The 23,680-nt window shown below is 41.3% G+C and overlaps 1 protein-coding gene across 11 annotated transcripts in view; it reads right to left on the bottom strand.

The window, feature by feature from the left end:
* Window positions 1-23,680, bottom strand: part of MPP7 (MAGUK p55 scaffold protein 7) — a 284,418-nt gene that overhangs the window by 77,104 nt on the left and 183,634 nt on the right. For all 11 annotated transcript variants that reach the window (XR_003003786.1, XM_024750109.1, XM_024750112.1 and 8 more), the window contains 6 exons: window positions 21,988-22,119; window positions 13,904-13,985; window positions 13,286-13,371; window positions 9,725-9,799; window positions 9,349-9,545; window positions 8,809-8,873 (listed from right to left, as the gene is read on the bottom strand). Coding sequence is in view for 10 of the 11 variants with exons in the window: in XM_024750109.1 (XP_024605877.1) it covers window positions 8,809-8,873; window positions 9,349-9,545; window positions 9,725-9,799; window positions 13,286-13,371; window positions 13,904-13,985; window positions 21,988-22,119 (637 nt within the window). In the remaining variant the exon portion in view is untranslated. The remainder of the gene's footprint in view (window positions 1-8,808; window positions 8,874-9,348; window positions 9,546-9,724; window positions 9,800-13,285; window positions 13,372-13,903; window positions 13,986-21,987; window positions 22,120-23,680) is intronic.

Here is a 23,680-nt window from a genome sequence, read left to right as displayed (position 1 = left end):
AAACACCATGCAATTCTTTTTTCAAGCTTCTTCGGAAGTGCCTTTACTGCAGTTCCAAGAAAATTGTAACAGACTTGCCTGATACGTTTATACTTTCACAGTCAAGAAAATTACAACACTTGATCCCAAAAGTAAATTTACTTTTGTAAATCAGGCTCTTTGATAATATGTAAAATATAGCACTTATTTTGGCTCACTGGAGTAGACAGAAAGGTTAAAATGAAAATACAGCCTTTCTTTTGATAAAAAGAGAGTCCATGCGGGGAAGGAATAAAGGCACAGTACTTCTATTTTTATTTTGTTTTAAAAAAGATGAACAGATGAAAACATTTTAGAATAAACAATGTGCTATTAATTATTTCCAGGAATTAAATGAATACTGGGTTATGCATATCTTAAAATTTTAATTTAAGTCATGGAGTCCTACTTATTTTAGGCTTCTAATCTTTATATAAATATACTTCTAAAACTAACAGCACAGACTGTGCAGAAATCAAATAGTTGAGAAGACTCTCCTCACATCCTTATGTAATAATAAGTCTGTCAGTGTATCTGAATAACATTGCTTTCTTCATTCATCTTTATTTGAGACCACTGACAGATAAAAACAATGTACTACATTAGAATACTGTGTATATTTCTGCTATATAAAGCAAAAGCAAAAAAAAAGTGTACATTTCTTTCAAAAACAAAGTCCAACCATGACTGCTGGTACTGTAATGTTACGGTGAAAGTTGGGATGTACCATGATCTTTTACAAACTGCTTGCTATGGTCAACTTAATTCTCTACACATGTGTACTAAACAAAGTTACTAGACTATGCAGGGAAACTTTTATACATGTACCTTTAATTTCCTCTGAGAAGCACACACACAAAAAAAGAGGAGGAAAAAAAAAAAAAAGAGGATATGATTAAATGTGTAGAAAATACAATTAAAGTAGGAAGATGTTACATCCAAGGGACAAAAAAAATCCACCTACCACACTCAACTGTTTCCTCATCTTAGAAAAGCCAAAGGAAAAAAACAAACGTATTTTAAATATTTCAAAGTAATTAGTCAATGAATAAATAGAATTTGTGAAAAACTACATTTCAGGCTACATGGTAGTTACGGTCTAAAAATAATGTATACACTTAAGCAGTAAAAACACAAAGTCTTCATATAGCTTATTAAATACCCCAAAGGGGAAAATAACCAGGAAAAAAAAAATCAGTATTTTTTTTTCAAAATGATACCTTCAATAAGGGGATTGTATTTATTTTCATGGAACAGTTCTGTTTCTAAACTAATCTGTTTAGAACTGACGATATTGCATGATGGAAACAGTGAAAAGAAGTAAATATTTTAGAAACAACAAATTTCGCCTTTAAAATGTCTACATATCCTGTGAATTTAACAATATCTTGACAACTGTCAACTTATTACACATATGAAATGAATCAGGCAGAACCCTTTCTTTTCATTCTGTCTATATTACTTGATGAAAGGTATCTTAAGAAGTAATCTGAAATGATTAAGTTACTAATGAGACAGCACTTTATGAGTTAGGTTTGACCTAGGAGACACATCTTCAGTTGAGGGAGGAAAAAGAACTGGAAATTTAACAGAAGCAAATTGTAACCACAAGTCAAGGTAGGAGACATTTTGCTACATGACCTTCCAGAGCGAACAGGACCGATGAGAACAGTTCTCTGCTCACTTCTCCCTTCACACGCAGCACGACAGCCAAAGAAAACACTTAGGAGGAAGTGCACAACAGCCTATGTTTACTTTGCAAATACCTATGGGCCTTCAGACTGCATTAGCTCTATTTGGACAGTATTTGCCAAAATGACAAGCAAACCATTATTATTCAGGCTCACAGTATGAGTCACTCAAGTTGTGAGTTTATTTATCCTCATTTCTTAGTAGCTCTGAAATGTCACGTGCATCTAAAACAAATTATTAGAAAACAAACAATGAATGATGGGACACAGGACAGCCAAGCCAGGCATCTAGGTAGAAATAACACGAGCTGTGTTTAAGACTGATCAACCTGTGATCTCAGACATTTCTGCTGTAAAGTTGATTGTTAAACAGAGTGTATTTTCTGATAGAAACAGCAGGATAGCTTGAGTATTGCACTCATGATTAAAGACTCAACGTCACATAAAACAGATGATAAAAGCCATGTCACACACACACACAAATGAAAACACCAAAGCCAATCCACAAAATAAAATCTGTAACTTAAATTACATGTAGTATATGTATATTTCATATTCTAATAAGAGGTCCTAAATAGGCTCCATAAATATTCAAAAGAATGTTTCCTCCTTGCAGTTCTTAAGTAGGAAGAGAATGGTATTTCTAGCATGATACAACACACACGTAAATATCCAATAGCAAGTATCATGCTTAACAGACATCCAGTAGGAAAAACAAAGGGGGAAAATATACAGAAGGTAAGACCTCAGAAAACAGCTGGGATAAGTGGCAGGACTCTTCCTTTGGTAAGGCACTGCTGCATGGATGTCGAACGCATAAACTTAATTTTCCAACAACTCTATGAGGTCGGAAGTATTATCCCCATCTTACAGATGGGGAATGAGAGGCAGAAAGGGAGGGAGCAGTCGTACATGGCAAAGCTGGGTTGTGGACCCACGCGGTCTGGCTCCAGAGTCTGAGTTTTGAACTACCATGCTACACCATCACATCAGAAGTCACTTTTTAATACCTGGAGCTTCAAGCCAGAAAATGCACGTCAGGGGAAAGGTCATCGGAAATAACACATTTCTTTCAAGCTTCCCGACTACTTCCGTCCACCTTCTGCTGCTCCAGCCTCTGGCCCGCCCCGAAACATCAACCTCTCAGGTGTTTCTCTGCCAGGAGAGCTGGGGAGGGGCCCTCTCCTCTCCCGGCCACAGCAAGAGTCCACGCTACGTCATCAAACACGGACGCGCAGGATGTGACAATTATAAAAAGCACAGAGAGAGGCCAAGGTCACGAAGAGAGACTTGCCGTCCTCAGAGAAAGGAGCGTGGAGGCTCACGTGAAAAGCACTTGATGAGCTCTGCGCACCAGGCAGGAGGGACTTCCCCGGTCACTGGAGGTCACCCTGCGTGGGACATACCTGATACTTCTGACAAGTGGAGAAGCTGGTCTCTATCAGTGGGATAGTCTGGGGGCAAAGTTAGAGCCCCACTCTAGAAACTGCTTTCTCAGACCCCTCACCGCTCAGTGCCATCTCCCCTAAAAGGCTGCAGTGATCCATGACCAAAGACCAGACCCCTAACCGCTGATCAACCCTCTTACCTGCATGACGCCGGGTCCCCAGAGACCGTATGGCTGAGAACCTCTCAGATGGAAAAGCTAAACACACGCCCTGACAGTGTCATCTTTATATAGGTAAGGATATCACAGACGAAAAAGAAGCAGCAAGAAACGCCTTGACCTCAACCATCTCATGGTGTGAACAATCAGAGATGCAATTTAATCCATCTACACCTCTTTCTACGTGAGCCGTGATCTTCGGCATCTCCCGAAGAGCGTCAGGGGAAAGAAGTATTTCCAGTATTTTTAAAACCCCGTATGTTTCTGTTACACATGATCCCACCAGTATTAAGAAAATGTTGGTCAAAGTTTTAGATACAGAAATTTAAGAACATAAGCAATCTATTTGTTCATTTCTGAATTAAATTTAAGCGTGAACACAGTAAATAAACATTATCTAAGATGCCAGGAAGAAGGTGCTTATTCAACTTGGAAAGTAGTATTACAACAACCTGTAGAGCAACGATATATATAGTATTCTCAAAAGTTTGGTCTTCCACAACACTGGTGCCATGAAGAATGAACTCACTCTTTTCCTCAACGTTTAAATTCTGTTGTTGGTAGCTTGAGATCTTCACAAAATACTTGTCTTTCAGTGAATGTGGTGACAGCCTGTTTGAATGGACACCTCTTGCCTGCAGTCAAATATTTTCTTTTTTACCCACATGATAACCATCAAGATCGGTTAAAACAAATTCTAAATTATTTTGTGTCTTTACCTTCTAATTTTTAAACAGCCAATAAATTGTACATTTTTGATTTCTCATTTATTACTGGAATTCTATTAGAGCTATTTTGTAAAAGAAAATGTCTTCATTACTATTATTCAATCAGCATTATTAGAAATGTTCAGCTATTTATACTTTGATAACTAAAAAAAGGAAACGAAGCACCGTAAGTAAGTATCATACTTGAACCTTCTGCAGTGAAATACAGTACGTGAGTAAGGACTCGATTTCAATATAAGTCACATCGGATTGACGTTAAAGTTAATGTCTGTGCTACTAAGAAGCTAACTCCTAACTTACATACTTATGTTTCAATAGAAAGGGAACAAACAATATTTCAAGTAATCAAAGAAATTCATATTAAGAGGAGGAGGTTAGGTGCTATCATAAGTCACTCATAAGTCACATCGGATTGACGTTAAGGTTAATGTTTGTGCTACTAAGAAGCTAACTCCTAACTTTATATACACAACTGAACTGTAAGTATCAGCTCTGGCAGGAAAGCCGTAGGGTAAATTCTATCGACACAAGAACTGCAAGCTACTACGTGTCTGTCAGGAGAGCTGCCCCACGTGCTACTTGAGACATGAGATAGGTGCTAACTTGGGCCCCAAACACGCACCCCGTGTCCTTCTGATAACAATCCAAACGTTGGTCACAGCAAGGAACACCTCGTTTGAGGAGCCTGTTTTCTGTATATGCATTAGATACGCCAAGATTCCTAAGGAGAGGAAATGACCAAGCATCAAGGATGAATACCACCCACCCACACTCAGAGTTTCGCATAAGGGTGCCAGTTTAAAAGCCTGAGGAGGTCGGTACTACCATAGCTTCTGATTTTTTAACCATGGAGCCCGGACCCAGAGTTCTAGCACAAATGTAAAGGCAGAGATAACAGTACTGGGGTGCTCCAGTCCTTTCTGACCTCTGTGTGCACACTAGCTGAAGCCCTACAGCACCAGAGCCATCTTCCATGAACTCTTCCTCCATGAAGACTTCAGTTATGATGATACACTGTGAATCAAATAAAGAGTAAAATCCTACTAATACAAAAGCAATCAATTTGTCAAAAAAGTTAACTGGCTAATGACCTTTAAGTCATTATTCTAAACTCATTGCTTAACCAATACCTTCCTAGGTTTTAAGAGCACTTGTGAAATTCAGGGCAGAAAATTTTTATCAACATGAGTATTTTTCATAAATTTATAAACACCAATATGAGAGAATTATTCTTTTAGAAATTTTATATTAAATCAGAAATTTTCTTAAAACCTATTCCATGACTATTCAATGTAATTAAATAGATCCATTATAAAATATATACAGGTTTTTTTCAATAAAATAAAATATAAAAATAAAGGATTTTATATCAACTTTCTGCTTTTCTTCATAGTATTATTCTGTAATTTAGCAAAGGGCATGATAACAAATGTCCTATTCCAAAAATCTAAGTACCAAAGGTTGAAGTCCAGGAAGTGTTGAGTCAGATGGTCTTTATAAGATTTAGTTACATTAAAAAAAAAAATCACTTTCAAATACACAGGTTACAAAACAAAGTGCTTTTAAATACTTATAAAAATGTTCAGAGCCAGGGACTTCCTTGGCAGTCCGGTCATTGAGACTCCGCGCTTCCAGTGCAACGGGCATGGGTTTGATCCCTGGTCAGGGAACTAAGATCCCCCCACGTGCCATGCAGTGAGGCCAAATGAATACATTAAAAAAAAAAAAATCACTTTCAAATACACAGGTTACAAAACAAAGTGCTTTTAAATACTTATAAAAATGTTCAGAGCCAGGGACTTCCTTGGCAGTCCGGTCATTGAGACTCCGCGCTTCCAGTGCACCGGGCATGGGTTTGATCCCTGGTCAGGGAACTAAGATCCCCCCACGTGCCATGCAGTGAGGCCAAATGAATACATTAAAAAAAAAAAATCACTTTCAAATACACAGGTTACAAAACAAAGTGCTTTTAAATACTTATAAAAATGTTCAGAGCCAGGGACTTCCTTGGCAGTCCGGTCATTGAGACTCCGCGCTTCCAGTGCAACGGGCATGGGTTTGATCCCTGGTCAGGGAACTAAGATCCCCCCACGTGCCATGCAGTGAGGCCAAATGAATACATTAAAAAAAAAAAATAAATAAATGCTCAGATTCAGTGCAATGATTTTTGTATAACTTTTGAGTTCAGGGGTTTATGAGACAACACTCAGAGAATTTCAAATGGAATTTCAATTTTTTGAGAATAAAGACAATGGCCTTTAATTTTCACAGAAGTATACGGTCTCTCTGAATGAGGCTGTATTTACTACACGCTGTATTTACTTTGGATAATATTGATCAGATTTATTTTTTTATTTAAAAGTAAAGAACATCTACCTCTGAGAACAAACAATGCATCTCTCAGTGAATCAAAATCTAGGTTAAAAATAGAGAGAGAGAAGAAAAGGAAGAAAGGGTGAAAGGACGACCACGTTCCATAAAGACAAGTCCTGAAACTCAAACACCAGAGTATTAACATATAAAAGAAATTATGTAAATTCATATTAGGGAAATGCAAATCAAAACTACAATGAGGTGTCACTTCACACTGGTTAGAACGGACATCATCAGAAAATCTACAAACAACAAATGCTGGAGAGGGTGCGGAGATAAGGGAACCCTCTTGTACTGTTGGAGGGAATGTATATTGATACAGCCACTATGGAGAACAGTATGGAGGTTCCTTAAAAAACTAAAGATAGAACTACCATATGACCCAGCAATACCACTACTGGGCATATACCCTGAGAAAACCATAATTCAAAAAAACACATGCACCCCAATGTTCACTGCAGCACTATTTACAATAGCCAGGTCTGGAAGCAACCTACATGCCCATCAACAGACAAACGGATAAAGAAGACGCAGCACATATATACAATGGAATATTACTCAGCTATGAAAAGGAACAAAACTGGGTCATTTGTAGAGACGTGGATGGACCTATAGACTGTCATACAGAGTGAAGTAAGTCAGAAAGAGAAAAACAAATATCGTATATTAACGCATATATGTGGAATCTAGGAAAATGGTACAGATGAACCGGTTTGCAAGGCAGAATTAGAGACACAGATGTAGAGAACAAACATATGGACACCGGGGGGGAAAGAGGGGTTGGGTGGTGGGGCGGTGGGATGAACTGGGAGATTGGGATCGACGTGTAGACACTGATGCGTATAAAATAGATCACTAGTAAGAACCTGCTATATAAAAAAATAAAATTAAATTAAAAAAAAAAGAAATTATGTAAATTCAAAGACAAAATAGCCTCCATTACAATTAGAGCTCTACACACACACACACACTCTCACACACACACACTCACACACATTTATCCTGAAACCAGTTTGGGGAGAGCTATTAAGAAGACAATCTCTCTACTTTGCACAGTTCTTTAAAACAAAAAAAAATACATCAAAAATTTTAAGTAAGTGAAAATTCATAATTATAACCAATTACACACATTTCTAAGTTACCTAAAACTCAAGCAAATTAGAGTATGGATTCAGATTCGAGTAGAATCACATTTATTTCATTTTCAAGTTAGACACATTTTATCCCCCATGCACCAAATGTATAAGAAATGTGCAGGCCCCCAAATGTAAAAAACCCTCAAAGAGCAAGTCAGGTAGAGGCCTCAGAGCTCCTTTCCACTGGGTGAGTTGCCAGTGAAAATTCATCACACTTAAGAACAATGCAACATTCTGGTTAAACTTGAAGCTTTCGATGTCACGGGACATGTGGCATTCTATGACAAGTGTTTTTTCCTTCTGCCCAGACTTAACAGAGCAAGAACACGCAGGCTTTTGAATCAGTGCTCTACTTGAAGCTTGCTTGTGAGATTTATACTCTACTGCAGTTTGGCTCCCTTATAACGTGATTCCTGGGCTCTAGGCTTCTACAAACTGACAGAAATAACAGGAGATGGGAAAAAATGCAACGATACTAAAAACAGATGTTGGTGTGAAATTCCAGGACCATTTATTTGCTCGTTTCACCTTTTAACGTACAATTTCTATGCTGAAAACAAAAGGGCTTTTTTTTTTTTTTTTTAAACTCTTAAACTACCTAGAACCATGAAGCAGAGAAGATAAAGTAGGATGGGGACTTACAAGAGGTGGGAGGTGAGAAGTAAAGAGAATCTGAGAGACGGCTGGGTTAAAAGAAAAACCATTCTTTTCCAGTAATCCTACATCATCGTTTTTCTTATTCTTGTTTTCTTTTAATCTAGTTTGGTAATAACTCCGAACAGACCGGTTGAAGGTCAGAGTTACTGTGATGTCAAAATAAGCAAGGAAGAAAGTAGAACAAGGATGACTGTTTTAGGCACAATTGCTTTTGTGCCCTAGAAAGTGATGGATTTTTTTCCTCCAATCTTTACCAAGAAATATCTTATCCAAACCTCCTAGCTTTAGAGAAATAAGAGTTGCATTTTAGGTTACATTATAAAGTACCTAAGTTCAGAATCAAAGAGAGTTGTAGTTATTAGCTTTTTTCTTACAGAGTGAGTCATGGGTTTATTATAAACAACCCCAAACACCCCTTTCTTCAAAAGATTCACTTTACTATTCCCACTGTGAATTTGTTCCTTGTTGGCTCTTGTGAAATGATGATCCAAACGCTATCGCAGGTAATAGGACCTCTTATTCTACCACAAACACCTGCTGTAACAGTCAAAAGTAAACAGCAAGACTTAGTTACTCTGCATTCTGATTAACAAACTTACATGATTTCCTGTTGGAAACTTGCAGGGGCTGGACTAGTATTTCTGGTCGTCTCAGAGCCAATCTCCTGGGGGAAAAGAAGGTCAATATGCCTATCAATTTTCAGTACAGATCCAAGATTAACATAACACCAAAATATTAAAAGCCTTAAGAAAAAAATGGAACGTTGGAGGAAAAAATGAACACAATGCAATCTACTCAAATTAAGAAATAAATCCTCTACTTTCAAATTTTTATAAATTCTCCCCACTCTGAAATCACTCTTCTTTATTTTTCCATCTTTCACATCAATACAGTTTCAGATATTAATGTGCTATTTTCCATTTGTTTTGTAACAAAAACTGAATATGACCTGAGAGTGTCATATTATGTTTGGTCATTATTCATGCTTCGTTAGACAAAACAGAAATCCAAACCTGAGGGATAAGGAATTCTAAGGCAAGGTTTTAGTGCTTATTTTATCACAACTATGCTGGAATGGTATTTTGCAGAGAACAAAATGTCAGCTGAAGACAGGCCATGATTCTGTGCCAGGAACTCACCTTTCCTGGAAATGCTTTGAGGGAATCAAGCCTGCTCTGGGATTGGCATCTCCTTCGTGCTTCGCCTGCCACCATGTTGCATCATCCTGGCTCATAATCTGAAGAATATCTCCCTTTTTGAAAGAAAGCCCAGCTTCCTTACATGGAATTGCTTTATCCTCATTAGGGTCATAGTCAAAGAGGGCTTTGATAAACATCTGGAAGAAAGTTCCGTTTCAGATGCATAAATATAAAAAAACAAATGTGAAGCGGCCAACATTCTTCTAACTCTGATTTATTTAAGAAATAGAATATTAAGATAAACTTGTTGTGTTCCATTTAGTAAATGGAAAAACATTGGTTCCCACAAAAAAAAGGGTGTCTGAGGAATGGTTACCTTGCCCTCCTTTGATGGTGTGTCCTCCTTGATGCTGGGTATAATCTTGAATGTGATTGCGCCCTGAGACTGAGCCTGACGTCAGAGGAAAGAAAGAGTTATAAGAAAACCGCTGGAGCCAAGGAGGAAGAAAGTCAAATAGGTAGAAAATGAAACGATTCTAAAAATTTACAAGCTTGGGGTTTCTACTCTTAGACAGAACAAACCGAGGAAACTATTTTTGTAGAAATTCCTGTAACGTGAGAAGGCACTAAAGTTTGTCAAATAAGTTAAAAAACATTAACCACTAAACCACTTTTACCTCTTGTGCACTTTTAAAATGCCGATGAATGTATTACCATCCATGTTGAGTTACTTCAAAATAGAAAGACAGAATGTGCACAGTGCCTTAAACAGGATTAAATGGCAAGAACAGACCGTGTGCAAGGTTCAGACCACTGCATCTGAGGCTCAGCAGCCAGGTTTCAGGGACAAAATTCCTACAACTGCCAGTAATGTGGCTATAGATACATGATTCAATTAGTTGCGACGCTCATCAGAAAAATAATAAAAACACTCATCTCTATTACATTCTGGTTAGTAAGAGAAGTACCAAACGTAGCAGATCAATTAAAAGATGAAAGGATTGTCTATTCTAACTTAATTAAAGCAAGCAACAATACCCCAAATTCTTTGCTGACTACCTCAGACAAGGGTAGGTCTTCCTATCAGGGACCTGCTGTGTAGCACAGGGAACTCTACTCAAAATTTTGTAATAACCTACAATGGAAAAGAAGCTGAAAAAGAATATGTATATACGTGTGTGTGTGTGTGTAACTGGATCACTTTGCTGTACACCTGAAACTAACACGACATTGCCAAGTAACTATACTTCAAAAAAATTGTTTTTAAATAGTAGGTCTGCCTTTAACACACCCTTACGTCATTCCTTCTCTCTTTTTAGCATTTGTCATGACCGTATCTATGTAATTACTTACACAATTATTTCTTAATGTCTGTTACCCTCGCTAAATGGTAAGCTCTGTGCAAGCACTAAGTACATATTTAGGAAGACAGGCGGACAGGGAGGAAAGGCGAGAGGGGGAGGGGCGGTGGACCTCCCTGAGGCTCTCGCTATCCGTGTGTGCTGGGGGCCAGGACTCCATTTTGTTAAGAAGGCCCTGACTGATACCGTCTGCCGGTTTCCATGGTGTGAATACTCCCATCACAGCCAGTTTCAATGTATCAGCATGAAGTCACTGAAAGCCAGGACGGGAAAAGCTGCATTGAATCAGCTTTTGTCAGCATATGGAAGCCGCTCCAGTGCAGCAGAGACTCACATAAAATGGGGGTTTAATAGTAGAAATATCAGAATTTTATAAAGGAGTGACTTCAAAATGGTAATATCACTGTTACTGCTTATCACAGAAGTAACTCACTAACCTTATTAAGAATTTATATAATACTAAATTGCGCAAGTAGAAAGAAAGCAAGTCTTCCCGATAATCCCTTCCCCTTCTTCTAGTTTGTGTGTGTGTGTGTTTTAATGCAGGTGTCCCCGGCCCCCGGGCCATGGACCGTAACAGTCCGTGGCCTGTTAGGAACCGGGCTTACAGCAGGAGGCGAGTGGCGGGCGGGCGGGCGAGCGAAGCTGCATCTGTATTTACGGCCGCTCCCGTCGCTTTCATTACCGCCCGAGCTCCGCCTCCTGTCAGATCAGCGGCGACATTAGATGCTCATAGGAGCGCGAACCCTACCGTGAGCCGCACACGTGAGGGATCCAGGCTGTGTGCTCCTTATGAGAAGCTAATGCCTGATGACCTGCGGTGGAGCTGAGGCGGTGATGCTAGCGCTGGGGAGCGGCTGCAGATACAGGTCATCATTAGCAGAGAGGTCTGACTGCACGGAGTCCATCATAAGTCAATTGCTTGCAGGCTCGTAACAAAACCCTATCGGTGAGTGGCAAGTGGAGAGAAGCTCCCGCTGATTCCGCATTACGGAGACTTGTACAATTATCTCATTATATATCACAATGTAATAATAACAGAAATAAAGTGCTCAATAAATGTGATGCGCTCGAATCATCCCGAAACCTTCCCCCACCCCCCTGTGGTCCGCGGAAAAACTGTCTTCCACGAAACCGGTCCCTGGTGCCGAAAAGGCGGGGGACCGCTGTCTTGATGTATGTAAAGCCCTTAGACAGTATCATTAAGGGCTCAATCAGTGTAAGCAATTCCTAGGATTACTATTATTACTAAGTCATACAGGTCTATCGCCATTGTGAATGCTTCACAGTAATCCATCACGTGAATGATGATCAATTCAACCTTCTTGATAGTTTCTAAATATTTTAAAAATATCTTGTTTATACACATTTGAAATTATTTCCTTTGGGTTAATTTGCAACAGTTGAATTTCTTGATTAAGGGGTATGCACATTTAAAATGGATAGTTTCGGAGAGCCGTCTCAAAAGGTTCTATTAGTTTACCCTCTACCAAAAAAAGCATATAAACATATCTATTCCCTTATAATCTGGCTAACTCTGGGCATTACCAAGCTTTTAAATAATCACCAATCCAATATGTTTCAGACATCGTGTCTCCTTTTGTAATTCTCTGTACATACACTTTGCTGATTTTTCTGTAACCGTTTCTTTCTTAATGATTTTTAAGAACTCTCTATATCCATTAAAATATGAGCCTTCTATCATATAAATTGAAAATATTTTGCCTACGATCTCATTTGTCTTTTAAATTTTATGTACAGCATCTTTTACTGTAGAAAAAGTTTTCAATTCTAGTCATCACGTCAGTTATTTTTCTATTTGAATTTCACATCAAACCTTTCTCTACTTTTTATGACTTTTTAAAAAACTTACTTGATTTGAGGGGATTTATTTTTGTGTGAGTTGTAAAATAAGGACTATTTTTTCTAACTGAATAATCAATTAATCCAATACCATTTATGAAATGATCTCACTGCTTTCACACTGATTTAAAATGCCATCTTAATCATACACTACATTTTCATATATACTGAGGTCTATTTTGAGATACTAAACTCTCTATAAGTTAATAACATGTTTTCATATGTAACAGGGACAGTCTCCCTTTATTCTATCCTTACAAATGAACTTGAGGATTTATATTGCCAAGGCTTATAATAATTTCATTTCGTTTTAGATTTCGTAAGACATCTAAGTTAGTTTCACTTTTTTATATACCCGGAAAGCATAGCCCCTAGAGACAGAGATAAATGCATCCTCAACAACAGAGTACGTGCCATGTATTAAGGACCTAATCTGAGATGGGCCCTGTCAAACTCTTGATCTACATTGGCTCATTTAACGCTCCAGACACTCCAGTGAGAGAGTTACCACTTCTTATTCTCATTCTGTAGATGAAAACAGGGAGGAAATAAAAAGATTAAGGTATTTTCCAAGGACATAAGGGGGATTAAGTAACAGCGCTGGGATCCAAACCCTGGACTATTAAATCCAAATCCTGTGTTCACAACCAGGTCTGAAATACAGTAATTCAACCTCATTTTCACTGCAGTTTTTAAGTAAATTTTCAGCTTACCAAGATCTGAATGATTTCCTCAGGGCTTTTATCCTCGACAGGTATCCCATTCACTTCCCTAAGTTCATCGCCAACGTGAATAAGACCTGAGAAATCGCAAATTCAGAAAGTAAGCAGTGTTACGTACAAAAGAAATGGTGGTTTGCAGTGTGCCCATCCTGAAAGCACCGTGTGGTGCCCTCAGTGCACGCAAGGACACACATCTCAGGCCTCTGAGGTTTCAGAGGCTGAGGCTCCAGCCTCGCCAAGGCCGTAACATCACAACGCTGCCAAAGGAACAGCAGAGGCACCTCAGTCTTTTTCTAGAGATGCACATTACTTTCATTTTAAGATAAATTTTTAAAAGGCTGTGTGCTTTCAGTAGTACTTTCCAAATCAGAAACATTGAACTAAGTCTTAATATAACCTTGGAAGCCTACATAAGCTAAGACCGTAAAGTATTCTAGAATGAAATTTACCATTTAAATAGGTTCCCACATTTTAACACAGAGTACAATATCTCATTACTGTTTTGCTGTATTGTATCAAAAGACTGTTATCCTCTTAGCTACATCCCGGAAATGTGACACATAAAATCCACGCGCCCCGTCCACGTCCGCCTAACGTTCAAACTCTCACCACTTCTGTCTGCAGCTCCTCCTCTCATGATTCTGGCCACAACCACGGCCCCGGTGGGCTCATCTTTCTTAATGGTAGCTCCCTTTTAAGGAAAAAAAATAGTATTTGTGGGTAAATGTGTGTACTGGGTGGTAGGAAAGAAATAAGGACAGAAATAAGGACATTCATCTGGAAAAAGTAAAAACGCTACAAAAAGTAAAGGAAGGGGGAACAGACGTCGTGCCATTTGCTCAAATACTTATCACTAGACACACAACTTTCTACCACACAGATCCTCTCTGAAACCTTTAATCTCTTCAGTACTATGCAAAGTGTACAAATATCTTCTTTCCATTATAATACCTTGTATTTGAATACTATTTGCTTTTACCCTTATAGAGTGTTTCCTCATTTCAGTTTATCTTTACAATACCCTGTGAGAAGGTAGACTAAACGGAGAAGGTGAAGTGAAGAGAAAAAAGATTATATAAACTAGAAAACTAAAACCCAGATCACCTGACCTTTAGTTCAGTGATCCTTCTGTTACACTATTACATTACAGTAAAGGAACTCAGCAATGATAATAAAGAAAGTGGGGGAAAAAAAAAAAGATCTGTTACTCTGAGGTTTTTATGTACTAGGACTGCACCTAGGTACAAACGGAACTAACATTTTGGCGTGAGATTAGGAAACAGTTTCAAAAAGAACCCAGAAGTTCTTTACTTATGCACGTTCAGAAGCCAAGTAAGTGCACGCTCTTCGTCAGAACATCAGGTACACACGGTTACTTTGAACGCCTTTTCATGACTTTGCTTCCAAGAAACTGGCAGTGGTTTAGATGGGCCACCAACATCACACCACGTGCTGACGAGGTGCACGTAAGGTGGAGGCAGAGCGCACCCCCACGAAGGTGGAATTCTTCTCGCGTTCGCCAATAAACACATGTACAGCATTACCAAACAGATATGGAAACAAAATTAGGAATCCATTTGTAGTAAGTGCTTTCTATATGACGTTTTATTTTGTATATGACAGCTATCAAATACATATCTAATAACAGCAAAAAAATTAAATAATTAAGTGTTAGGATGATTTTGTGGCATTTTTCCTCACCTACGCATGCATTCGAGGCCGAAGACTTGAATGGGTATCTCTCCATGGTCATAAACCTTAGACTCTCCAATTACTGGTAATTTCTGCTTTTAAACAGATAACTTGTAGCCAAGATGACTGGAAATGTAATATCCTTAATATAACTAATTAGTGTAATTAGATCAACCTTCACTTTCTTTAACAATGTGTCTCAAACTCTCCCACCAAAGTACGCCTAATGTCATAAGGATCTAGTTATCTAACTTAAGATTACTTATCTGTATTTTATAGATGAGAAATTGAATGCCAAATGGTTATAATTTGCCTGAGATCAGACAAAGTCAGTCTGAGATGCAGTAAAGTCAGAGCCTGTCTAAGGCAAACTGACGAGAGCTGCTTTCTTAACCACTGCTTTTGCAGATGCAGAGCATCAATTCTCCCCTCTTGATGTGTGCCTGCTGTATCCACACGTCAAGTGGTGAAATGGTTCTGGGGCACCTAAGGCTGTGAGAAGACTTGCAGCTAGCTTTCTGGAACTCTTGAAATGCTGGCTCTGTGGGAAGTCAGCCACCATGTAAGAAACCACGTGTACAGCCATGCTGTGAGGAGGCCCAAGCCAGCCAGGTGGAGATGCCACTTGTTAAAAGAGGTGCCTGACCAGCCCCCAGCTTTCCAGCCACCCAGCCCAGACACCAGTCCTGGGGATGAAGTAACCCTCAGGTGACTCCAGTCTCAGCCCCTGTCTAACTACACAGGAGGGACTCTAAGGAAAAACTGCCCAACTGAGCCTGTCAACCTCCAAAACTGTGAGAGATAATATTATCGTTTTAGCTACAAACTTTGGGTGGTGGTTTGTAACACAAAATTAGGTAACTGCAACAAATGTCCTGCTCCACTATGGATTACGGTTTTTCAGTATGGAACCATCCAGTCTGCTGTGCTCAATGAAGCTGATAAATGTTTACTGAGAACCTACTACGTGCCAGCTTCTGGTCTAAGGGTTTCTGACACATTGCTGAAAAAAAAAGAAACCCAGGTGTTTCTTCCCCCTCATGGAGCTTACATTCTCACAGGGGAGACAGACAACAGACAGAAGATGAAACAATTAGATCTGTCCTACAGCACGTTAGAAGGTGGTAAAAACTATGGAGGGGGTAGGGCAGGGAGAGGGAAGACAGTATGTAAAGACGCTGCTCTCAACGAAAAGGCTGGAAGGAGATGAAGGAGTTACCCAAAGCGAAAGAACAGGGCAAAATGGACGATCAGAGAAGCACAAAGAAGCCACTGTGTCTGGGTCAACGTAAAAGGGGAGAAGCAGCAGCAGGTGGGTCAGAAGGGGCAGGGAGTTGGACGGTGCAGCGCTCTGTATGTCCCCGGGAGGACTCTGGACTGCGCCGCGAGACAAACAGGGAGAACCTCCACAGCGGCAGTGACATGATCCGAAGGACCCTTCCACCTGCCATTAAGAAGAGACTGAAGGAGGGCTTCCCTGGGGGCGCAGTGGTTGGGAGTCCGCCTGCCGATGCAGGGGACACGGGTTCGTGCCCCGGTCCGGGAAGATCCCACGTGCCGCGGAGCGGCTGGGCCCGTGAGCCATGGTCGCTGAGCCTGCACGTCCAGAGCCTGTGCTCCGCAATGGGAGAGGCCACAGCAGTGAGAGGCCCGCATACCGCAAAAAAAAAAAAGCAAACAAGGAGGAGGCTGTCACAACAATCGAGGGCAAAGATGACGGAGGCCTGGATCTGACTGGCAGGAAGGGCAGTGATGAAAAGTGGTCCAGGCGTGTTGGAATATATCGGTAGGGCTGAAAGCATTTCCCAGTGGATCGAAAAAGGGATGTGAAAGAAAGAGAGGTATCAAAGGTAGACTCTATGGCTCTTGACTGAATAACTGGAGAGATGGGACTGTCCATCAGTTGAGAGGGGGAACCACAGGGCTGGAACAGACTGTGGACAAGCAGTCTACTTGCAGACACATGAAGACTGAGATGCCTGCTATGTCCAAATGGAGACACTGGGCAGACGGATGGACATGCAAATTTAAAGATCAGACGAAAGGTCTGGAAGGGAAAGGGGCCTGGGGGTCCCTGGCACACAAATGGTTTTTAAAGCCAGGGGCTGAAAGAAATCACTTCCAGGATGTGCGGAGGGAGAAAAGCGCTCCAACACTTACAGGACTTGTTATAGGCCCTGAAATATACTTACCTATGGCTACAGATAGGGCCTTGAAATAGACATGCCTGCTCTCTGCTGATTCTACCTCCCCGTGCAGGGTAAACTACGGACCTGAGAAACGGTCTCTCACTTTCTACAGGATACCAGCACTTGACTCAATCTTCTTTTTGATCCCTACATTCTTTTTTTTTTTTTTTTGCGGTACACGGGCCTCTCACCGCTGTGGCCTCTCCCGTTGCGGAGCACAGGCTCCGGACGCGCGGGCTCAGCGGCCATGGCTCACGGGTCCAGCCGCTCTGCGGCATGTGGGATCCTCCCGGACCGGGGCACGAGCCCGTGTTCCCCGCATCGGCAGGCGGACTCTCAGCCACTGCGCCACCAGGGAAGCCCTGATCCCTACATTCTTGAACACTTTCTACTTCCATATTGCTTTCCAAACCCTTATTATCACAATTCCTTGATGTATTCCTAGGGCAACGTACTAGAAATAAGATCAAACCAGTAACAGAGAGCACGTTTCATGTGATACCGCACAGAAGTCGACATTCTGACGGTACAGTCTGAGATGAAATGTAAATTAAAATGGAACCTAATGTTTTAATACTTACATATTTTCTTCCATAATTATTTTTAATTTATTCTATGTGATTTTGATGACAGAGTGTAGACAGCTTTAGGCTAGACTGAGAAGTTAACATTCTGGTTAGACTTTTCTTGTTACTTCTGTAAAATGGTTTAGAAACAAGGAGCACTAAGACACAAATAAAAACTGTCCCTCGGAGACCGCTGCCAACGCCCTACGGCCTCCTTAAAGAGGTGGCACGGTCAATGTCAGGTCGGACTTCTGAAACAAGGGCTTTCATGTACGGCTGACCAAACCCTGGCGTCAAGAAGGCCTGCGACACGTTTTACAACCTCTTTGATTCCCAGGCCCGACCTGAAGCTAACGCCGTGGACTCCTGGGGGCAGAGGCCCTACAGTCTGCGTCTGAAGTAAGCGTCTCAGGTAACCCTAGTAACACCAGAGTCTGAGAACCCCTGTTCTCAAAGAAGTAAAAGGAAAATCCATGCAAGAAACACTGAAAATTAAGGCTCATAATCCACACATTCACTAAGAGAATCTCATTTTCTTCAGCCGGTCTAAAAATTACTCTTCTGGACAAAAGAGGTATAAATTGCTCCAAACTCACAGTGAGGGAGAACAGCCCTGTTCCCTGCAACCTGACCAGTTTCCTTCTCCCCTTCTCGCAATTCTTCCATCCATCCCTCCCCTCAAACTATCACCCCTGCTCCTTTCCATTCCCAAATACCGACATGATCTGTGTTCGCTGCCTCTCCCTCAGGAAACCATTCTCTCTGTGAATCTAGCTGTCAACTAGCTTCTACCTGATCATTCTAGGTCACGTTCATTTGATGCTGGCATAATGCAAAGAACTTAACACAGCATTTCGAGCACATCGGATGTCAGTGGTATTCAAAACACTCACAGGAGAGGCTAATCTCCTGATTTTCTGATCAGGAACCTGAGGCTGCAATAAACGACTTGCTGCTATAAGGACACAGAGCAAACCTCCCACTGAGGTCACCTAATGCAAGCTCAGTGCTTATTTCAGCACATTATACCTCAGTCTGACAACAAAATTACATTCTGAATCACTTGCCAAGCTCCTGACCATCCGTCCACGTGCTAGAATTTCATTTCAGCCTGGCTTCCCTCACCTTGACGATTTCTGAGTCTTACTACTCAGACCCATTCTCCCAAAGATGCCTTAGACTCTATATTTTCTCTTGGTCTTTGCTTCCCCTGGACCCCCTTCGGCAGCTGTGGCTTTTCCAATGACCTCCCCAAAATGACAGGAGACAATTGACAAATATAAAACGACGAGTTTGTTAAAAATAAATACTTTCCATTTTTCTGGGTCGTGCATTTTTTAAACTATAAATTTATTCACCCAATAATCTTTCTTCACTTTCACAATAATTGTCAAACTAAAGAAAATACAGTAATTATGCATTTGGATGAAGAAAAGTTCAAGACGAGTAATTCTCACTTGATTCCATGTTCCAGTGTTAAAACAATATTTAAAATCTTAATACTTTTTTCAGGAGTCCCAACAAATAATTTTGGGAATTTCTTCATCCCAGTTAGAGGTTCTGTTTTCTACATGAAGTTCTTATTTATTTTTAATACAACCCCTTGAACAAAAATCATGCAATCAAATTGTGGCTCACCAGGAATGTGAAGAGCCAGTGACTAAAATAATCTTTTAAAGTACTCAAAATTACTTTAAGTTGCATTAAATACAGAAAACAAAACCTAGAGTTTAAAGAAGTTAACTGCACATGTTGGTAAAAAAAACCTTTGGCTAATTTACTTTTTTAAAAAAATAAATTTATTTATTTGTTTGTTTATGGCTGTGTTGGGTCTTCGTTGCCATGTGCAAGCTTCTCCTTGCAGTGGCTTCTCTTGTTGCCGAGCACAGGCTCTAGGCTCGTGGGCTTCAGTAGTTGTGGCTCACGGGCTCTAGAGTGCAGGCTCAGTAGTTGTGGTGCACGGACTTAGTTGCTCTGTGGCATGTGGGATCTTCCCGGACCAGGGCTCGAACCCGTGTCCCCTGCACTGGCAGGCGGATTCTTAACCACTGTACCACCAGGGAAGTTCCCCAGTTTCTCATTTTTAAACTATGACTTTAATGTATTATATGAACTATAACAAAAGAGAGCTAATGACAAAGAATTATCACCTCAAAGTTAGGTCTAATTATTTCAGCTGTTACATGCTTGTTATGAGCTAAAGGGTGTGATTCATTCAGTAACAGACTGTGAAAACACAACTTTACATTATTTTATATACTTCATTCAATTTCTTTTTAAATTGAAACGAATTTACAGCAGGTCCAGTTAAAACTTTTGAGAAATCCCCACGCAGTACATGCCTAATTTCTCTGATTAACATTTGAAGATCTTCTTCTATCAGGAAACATGGAACTTAAATGCTGCTGATGACTGTTTAAATGTCAGCTCACCAAAGCAACACACCAAAAACCACCACCTCTGGAAAACTATGACTGATCAAAGAAATTGTTAGTAATGAATTATTGATCTCCTCAAGATGGCCAGTCTTTGAATTCTCTCTCTAAGAGAGTGAATTTGTCAAAACAGAAACATACTTCTTATTGGTAGATACACAGAACCCACCAAGGATTAGTCACTTTATGGTGACAGGTCCCAAGAGAGCTCTTCTCCATCTAGTCTGCATACCATCTACCCTCACCTGCATCACCTGCATGAGAAAGACCAAGACATACTAAGGTTACCAGCAGAGAGTTATAACCATAGGCAAAAAGCATTAGTGTATAATCTAAACCAAACAACCTGAACCAGGGCTACAGGGAGCCTTAGAACACCCACAGATGAGCTTCGGGGGCTCAGTTATCCTTCTGTGATAAGCACAGTTATCTGTACATTGTTCTGGGTGAGAGTGTCCAATGTATTTATTTACATACCACAGTTGCCTTTAAACGAAAGAAGAAGATAAAAAGTACCAAGAATATAAAGACAGATGTGGTATAGAAGAAAAAAACTAGTGTTTGAAGCAAGAGAGTCAAGTTTAGATCTCAACAGCTGTGCTACTTTGGGTTAAGTTGCTTTAGTTCTTTGAATATCAGTTTCTTAGTCTGTAAAAACCGAAAAATGGTATCAACTGTGAGGATTAAATATAACCAGTATGTAGAGTACATAACACAGTGCCCAGCAACTACTGTATGATCAACCGCCATTTGCCGTCAGAACACAAGTGTTTCAATTAGAATAAATGGGCCACAACACATTTAAAGTCAACTGCTAGGCTGTGACATTTATTTTCCTTTTGAATATAGTTTCATATGGATACACTCTGCACTCATTTCCTGTCGCTGCTGTGAACAAATGTCCACAAATCTAGTGGCTTACTAGAACAGAAATTTATCATCTTACAGGTCTGGCGGTATCGATAGGAGGGCAAAAGTGGGTATTACAGGCCCAAATCAGGGTGCCAGCAGGGCTGCATTCGTCCTGGAGGATCTAGGAAAGAATCCGGTCCTTGCCTGTCCCAGTTTCTGGACACTTCTGGCGTCCCTTGGCTCTCGGCCACATCACTCCCACCCTCGCTGTCACCATCACATCTCTTTCTGTACCTCTGACCCCCCTGCCTCCCTCCTTCCCATTAACGAGAACCCTCGTGACTACCTTGATCCTGCCTGATGATCCAAGGGACTCTCGCCGTCTCAAGACCCTTAACTAATCCTGAGAAGCTCCCTGTGTCTTTTAAGGTAACACATCCACAGGTTCTGAAGATGAGGACACGACATCACTGCGGGCTGCTGCGAGGCATCAGTCGGCCTACCCCAGACCTTGACGTGCCTCAGCACTCTGTAAGTTCTGGGGCTAAAACAAATGGTTGCATCTACATTGTGAAATATCGGATACCCGATTAATTTCTCCTCGTCACTTTAAAATCCATCAGCTTTCTAGAAAAGCCATAAGCCATTATTTTTAGTCGCACTTCTGAATCTCACATCAGCTGTTAACTGGCGCACTACGCTGTCTTTTAGAAATGTCAACAAGTCACATTTTAAACACTGTTGCTATTTATAACCAAAAGAATGCCTGCCACTTTATCCGGCTCCGTTTTAATTTTCCTAAATCCTATGCTTTAGGTGTGAAGGCTCCATTTATTTCAAAGTTCAGGACACAGAGGAAGTACACTTTAAAGAGAGGAGTCTACGGTATGTGCCCATCAGATGTGGCTTTACCATGGCATCTGCTCGTAGCTGAGCATAAACTGTAGCCCAGAACTCACCAGCGGCTCTCGGTTCTTGACCAGACGGATGATTTTCACGGAGTCTTCCTCCTCATCAATGTCATCAGGCATAGGAGGCAACACGGGATCATAGTTCTTCAGAGCCACGGTATCGTGCACAGAGAGCAAAGCCTATCGAAGTCCAAGGGAAAAAGGGTTACAGTAGTTGGACGTGTTTGGCGTTTTATACTTGACTACAGGATAAGGAAAATCAAACTGATGTTCCAGTTCTGCCACAGCAACCGTAAGAGGGCAACTACTTGGGAAGGAGCCTCTTGCAAACGGGGCGAGGGGAAGCTGTAGAGCAACAGAGGCAACCCTACTCGGCCACAGGGTGCGGCAAGCATCAGCGTAAAGCGTCTGCCAACGTGAGCGTCCTCCGGTTCACCCGAACGGAAGCGGCAGCTGGGGCGCCGCTGAGGGGTCGCTGAGGGGCCGCTGAGGGGCCGCTGAGGGGTCGCTGAGGGGCCGCTGAGGGGTCGCTGAGGGGTCGCTGAGGGGTCGCTGAGGGGCCGCTGAGGGGTCGCTGAGGGGCCGCTGAGGGGCCGCTGAGGGGTCGCTGAGGGGTCGCTGAGGGGTCGCTGAGGGGCTGTTACTTTTGAAAGGAGGGAGAAAAAGGAGGCTACAGATAGACTGCCAACGGGCTGGCAGGTGTCAGGCAACGACGCATGTCTTTTTTTTTCTTTCCTTCTGTTAGCAGAAAACACAAAAAGAACTGCTCAATACAACTGACTAGCTTTCATTCTTCTGTGATTTTTCTCACCTTTTAAATTTTGATGTAATAGCCGACTGTGTGTATAAAAGAATAAAATAGAAGTATTTCTAGTCATGACGGTTGTGGTGGTGAAACTCCACAAAACGGTCATACTGTCATTAGAGACCAAAGATGAGAATAACGTGAGATGTCACTACATTGGGGGTGACTGGGTCTAGACTTTTAACTAATTTGTTCCCTGATCGGCAGCACCGGGATGCACCGATTACTCCAGCCAGAGCCTTGAAATCCCCCTTACCTACACCCCCATCCTGTTAAATCTGCTTCCACAGTGTAAGCTAACGTTTGTTATCTTCTCTCCAGTCCAGAGCAGACGGTGGCCAACTGTGCCACCTGTTTTCGTAAGTGAAGCTTTCCTGGAACCCAGCCATGCCTGTTCACTGATGTGTGCCTTATGGCGCCTGCCATGCTCCAATGAGAAACTGAGTACAAGCACCAGACATTTTTCCATAAAACAGCTGGCAGACCCTTGGTCTAGATCATTGATCATCATCTTTTACCTGGAGCATTTTTACCTGGAGCCTTTCAATGGTCCACCTGCATTCACCTTGGGCTCATTTTCAAATTCCTGATTCACAGTGTGTCCAGAGTAATTGCTTTTTTTTTGCGGTACGCGGGCCTCTCACTGTTGCAGCCTCTCCCATCGCGGAGCACAGGCTCCGGACGCACAGGCTCAGCGGCCATGGCTCACGGGCCCAGCCGCTCTGTGGCATGTGGGATCCTCCCGGACTGGGGCACGAACCCGCGTCCCCTGCATCGGCAGGCGGACTCTCAACCACTGCGCCACCAGGGAAGCCCCCAGAGTAATTACTTTGAAACTCAGAGTAAGTCACCTAAGTGGTCTACTAAGAACTCTCCTACCCACCCACTGGTTTGGGATGAAAAGCAAGTCCTAGTCTTGTATTTTCCCTCCAACTC

This window comes from Neophocaena asiaeorientalis, unplaced genomic scaffold (genome assembly GCF_003031525.2).
Source record: "Neophocaena asiaeorientalis asiaeorientalis breed wild unplaced genomic scaffold, Neophocaena_asiaeorientalis_V1.1 scaffold4, whole genome shotgun sequence".
Classification (NCBI taxonomy): domain Eukaryota; kingdom Metazoa; phylum Chordata; class Mammalia; order Artiodactyla; family Phocoenidae; genus Neophocaena; species Neophocaena asiaeorientalis.
The sequence above is the reverse complement of the archived record's forward strand: the minus strand, read 5'-3'. Positions and strand labels throughout refer to the sequence as shown.